Source organism: Triticum dicoccoides, unplaced genomic scaffold, assembly GCF_002162155.2.
Source record: "Triticum dicoccoides isolate Atlit2015 ecotype Zavitan unplaced genomic scaffold, WEW_v2.0 scaffold205779, whole genome shotgun sequence".
NCBI classification, from domain to species: domain Eukaryota; kingdom Viridiplantae; phylum Streptophyta; class Magnoliopsida; order Poales; family Poaceae; genus Triticum; species Triticum dicoccoides.
Window position 1 is genome coordinate 1 of NW_021236161.1, and position 3586 is coordinate 3586.

Genomic DNA, 3586 nt, shown 5'->3' on the forward strand with positions numbered 1-3586 from the left:
CAGGGCAACATACGAGGTTGCACATCTCGCGGCTAGGGGTAGTTTGGATGGTGAAAATTCCACATTCATGAGGGTAGTGAAAAGTTGCATATAGGCACAACGCGAAAGTTGTACATCTCACTAGTAGGGGTGGTTTGGACCGGGTGCTAGCAGGAAAACCACACATTTAGAAAAAGTTGCACATCATTGTTAGACAGTTGGCCGTGTTAGTATCCGAAGTTGCACATCCACTATTAGGCAGTTGGCTGATGCAGTAAATAGTGAAAGCACATCCACGGGCATGAGGACAGTTGCACATCAACTGCTACGCAGTTGGCCTAGACAACAGACGAAGTTGCACATCTCACTAGAAGTAAATAGTTTGGGGTGGAGGTGAGATCAGTAAAAATTGCACGTTCACGGGTAGGCGGGAAGTTGCACAACCACTGTCAGCTAGTTGCATATCGACTCCTAAGCAGTTGCACAAAACGAGAGACTAAATTGCACAAAAAAATTCATCGAAACAATGCCCATGCAGGATCTAGTTTCAAGGAGCACGTCACGAGGGTTCCAAAAGTGAAAACAGATCTTAATTTCGACGTGCGGTTTGAAAGCTATAGGGTTTTAAAATTTGTAAATCGTGAATTAAGTGATAGAAAGCCATCTACTCCATGGAGTAAAACAGGACACAGTCAAATGTTTACCAAAAATCACCGGCTGCCACGGAGCGCTAGCGGCCAACGGCTGCTTGCTAGACGCGTCCTAAAATTTTTGCTACAAGCGATTGCCGGTGCAACTTCGCGGGGCACAACAAATTCGTGGAGGGGAGGGAGGATCGACAAGGCAGACACATAGGGTGCCATGAAGAAAGACTTGGGTGCTACTCCAGCCCGAGTTCCGACACCGGCCCCGCTCCCGTTCCCATTTTTTGTGAAGCCAACAACAGCCTCGTTTGCGGAACAGATCGAGCATCCAAATCCACATGCTTGGCACCATAGCAGAAGAAGTGTAGAGCACTCGCACTCTTTCAAATTGAAATTTGCATGGGGGTGTGGGGTGGATGCCCTCTTCGACGCAAACGAGACGCGGATCGTGAAAGCCAATCCAAACTCCAACATTGTCGTCTCCAGTACACAACCGACAGCACACAAAACTGAGCGCTTTCACCACAGCAACCTGGGCTTCGAAATGAATCAAAAACAGACACGGCGGGAAACCGACCCCTGTGGCTCCCAAGCCTTGAACCGCTTGCCGACGGAAACTGTTTCTGTACGTACTCCCTCCGTTCCAAAATAGATGACCCAACTTTGTACTAACATCTATTTTAGAACGGAGGGAGTACATGTGATACAGAAACTACAGAGAAATTCCGAGGCAGACGCCAGTGTGGATAACTCAATAATTCAATGAACAGGTTCTGCTGAATAGTCTTCATTTACTCCACCCCAAGATGCAGGCAACTAAAATTTCAGGAGTACGTATGTTCGATGCAATCATTTGCGATGGATGGCCCAGAATACAGAGCCAACAAAATAATTATTGTCCTCCGTATTCGATTCCGTTCGAACAAATCTCTGTTCCGAGTTTGATGACTAAATAAATAGCTGGACCCCAGAAAACCAAGTTAAATGCCCGGAGATAGAGTCGATGTGCAACAACCACCACCCATACAAACATGGGCCAGGAGCATGGAGCAAACATTTCATTCCATTTCATCGACAGAAAGCGAAAGCAACATACTAGTACTAGTACTAATTACACACCTACATTTGGATTCCTTCCTTCCGTTGGCAAACTTTTCTTCAAGGCCATACAGACCATCTACCCTACCGGAATCAATGGCACGGCCCACAGACAGCTAGAACAACCAAGAACACCGCCGCTAGCTAGCTATGCCCTAACTCCCACTTGTCCTCCATTGCCGACCGACCGGAGCACACATCAACTCCAGGTCACAGTGGCGCTGGAGGCGTCGACAACAAGCGGTTCAGCGGTCAAAATCAGCACTGTAATTCTACTTAGGTTCTTTCTTACCGAGAGCTCGGCGAGTCATGGAAGGGGGCCAACGTGTTATGCTCGTCGAGTCATGACCAACGTGTTATGCTCTGTGGTTTATTACCTTACCTAGACACTGCTGCCTTGATCAGAGGTGTCGTCGTAGTAGTACGGCGACAGCTTGCCGTCCTTGTCCAGCTTCGGCCTCGCGTCGGCGCGCACCTCCTGCAGCATCTTCACCACCCTCCGCATCGCCGGGCGATTGATCGGCAGCGAGCTCGCGCAGATGAGGCCGATGTTCAGGACCCTGCTGATCTCCTCCTTGAAGGCCATGTCGAGCCTGCTGTCCAGGACGTGCTCTACCCCTTTCTGATCAATGGTGCTGCACACCCACTTCACCAGGTCCTTCTCGCCGAACTCTGGGTCGACCGGCGGCTTCCCGGTCACCAGCTCCAGGAGCACCACGCCGAAGCTGTATATGTCGCTCTTCTCGTTGACACGGAGCGTGTACGCGTACTCTGCACAAATATGAACAACTTTTGATCAGACTTACATGTACATATATCAAAGGACTAATAATAACTGAACTTGTGAAACATTCAGAAAGTCTTACCAGGAGCAATGTAACCGCAGGAGCCAGCGATCACCGACATGGACTTGGGCGCCCGGACAGCCATCTCCACCACCTTGGCGACACCGAAATCCGCGACGCAAGCGCTGAACTCTGCATCCAAGAGGATGTTGTTGGACTTGACATCCCTGTGGACGATCGCCGGCACGCAGTCCTGGTGCAGGTAGGACAGCCCCTCGGCTGCGTCCAGCGCAATCTTGTACCGCGTCGGCCAGTCCAGCAGACCGGCCTTGCTGCTGTGCAGCACGTCCCCGAGGCTGCCGTTGGGCATGTACTCGTACACCAGCATCTTGGAGTCATTGTGCGTGCAGCAGCACAGGAGCTTGACGATGTTCTTGTGCCGGATCTTGCCAAGCGTCCTCACCTCGGCGTCGAAGCTGTTGTCGGCCGCCGACCCCTCGCCGGCGTTCTCGACGTCCTTCTTCGCCGCGCCGCCCCACAGCTTCTTGACGGCGACCACCTCGCCGTTGCCGAGCACCGCCTTGTACACCTTCCCAGATGCACCGCTGCCGATGACATTGTCCTCATCAACGCAGTCCAGGATATCATGCTCGCTGAACGACACCTTGTGGAAGGATGTCAGTGTCCATTTCGAGCGCTCGGCCTTCAGTTTCGCTTTGTTGAAGCTCCGGTACCTCCAGTAGAACCATGCCACGCCGGCGACCAAGACGACAGCCGCGAATATGAATATCGAGCGCATCATCCAGATAATGGCAGAGTGGTTCCCTGAACTTCCTTGCGAGGCAGAGCACAGACCGGCAATGTCTCCGCACAGCCCCGGATTGCCCAAGAAGCTGCTGCGGTATGCTTCCGTTGCATACTGGGGTGGAAGCTGGCCACTGAGCTGGTTGTTGGAGACGTTGAACTGGTTCAGCTTCAGGTTCTCCAGTTGAGCTGGTACTTGGCCGGTGAGACGGTTGCCGGAGAGGTCAAGGTAGTTGAGCACCGGCAAGTCACCCAGCTCCGGTGGTATGGCTCCGG

At 52.1% G+C, this 3586-nt stretch overlaps 1 protein-coding gene across 1 annotated transcript; it reads right to left on the minus strand.

The window, feature by feature from the left end:
• Nucleotides 1-1668: 1668 nt before the first annotated feature.
• On the minus strand, nucleotides 1669-3580 carry LOC119345101 (receptor-like protein kinase HSL1). Its single transcript, XM_037615319.1, has 2 exons — nucleotides 2588-3580; nucleotides 1669-2492 (listed from the first exon to the last, which is right to left on the minus strand). The coding sequence occupies exons 1-2, from the start codon at nucleotides 3306-3308 to the stop codon at nucleotides 2104-2106; spliced, it is 1110 nt and encodes a 369-aa protein (XP_037471216.1). The 5' UTR covers nucleotides 3309-3580; the 3' UTR covers nucleotides 1669-2103.
• Between the last annotated feature and the right edge of the window lie 6 nt (nucleotides 3581-3586).

Excerpts from the sequence above, each read along its gene's own strand:
- LOC119345101 (XM_037615319.1), bottom strand. The coding sequence starts at position 3,308 with ATGATGCGCTCGATATTCATATTCGCGGCTGTCGTCTTGGTCGCCGGC. Across the intron at positions 2,493-2,587 it reads CTGCGGTTACATTGCTCCTG|AGTACGCGTACACGCTCCGT; the intron begins GTAAGACTTTCT and ends ATATTTGTGCAG.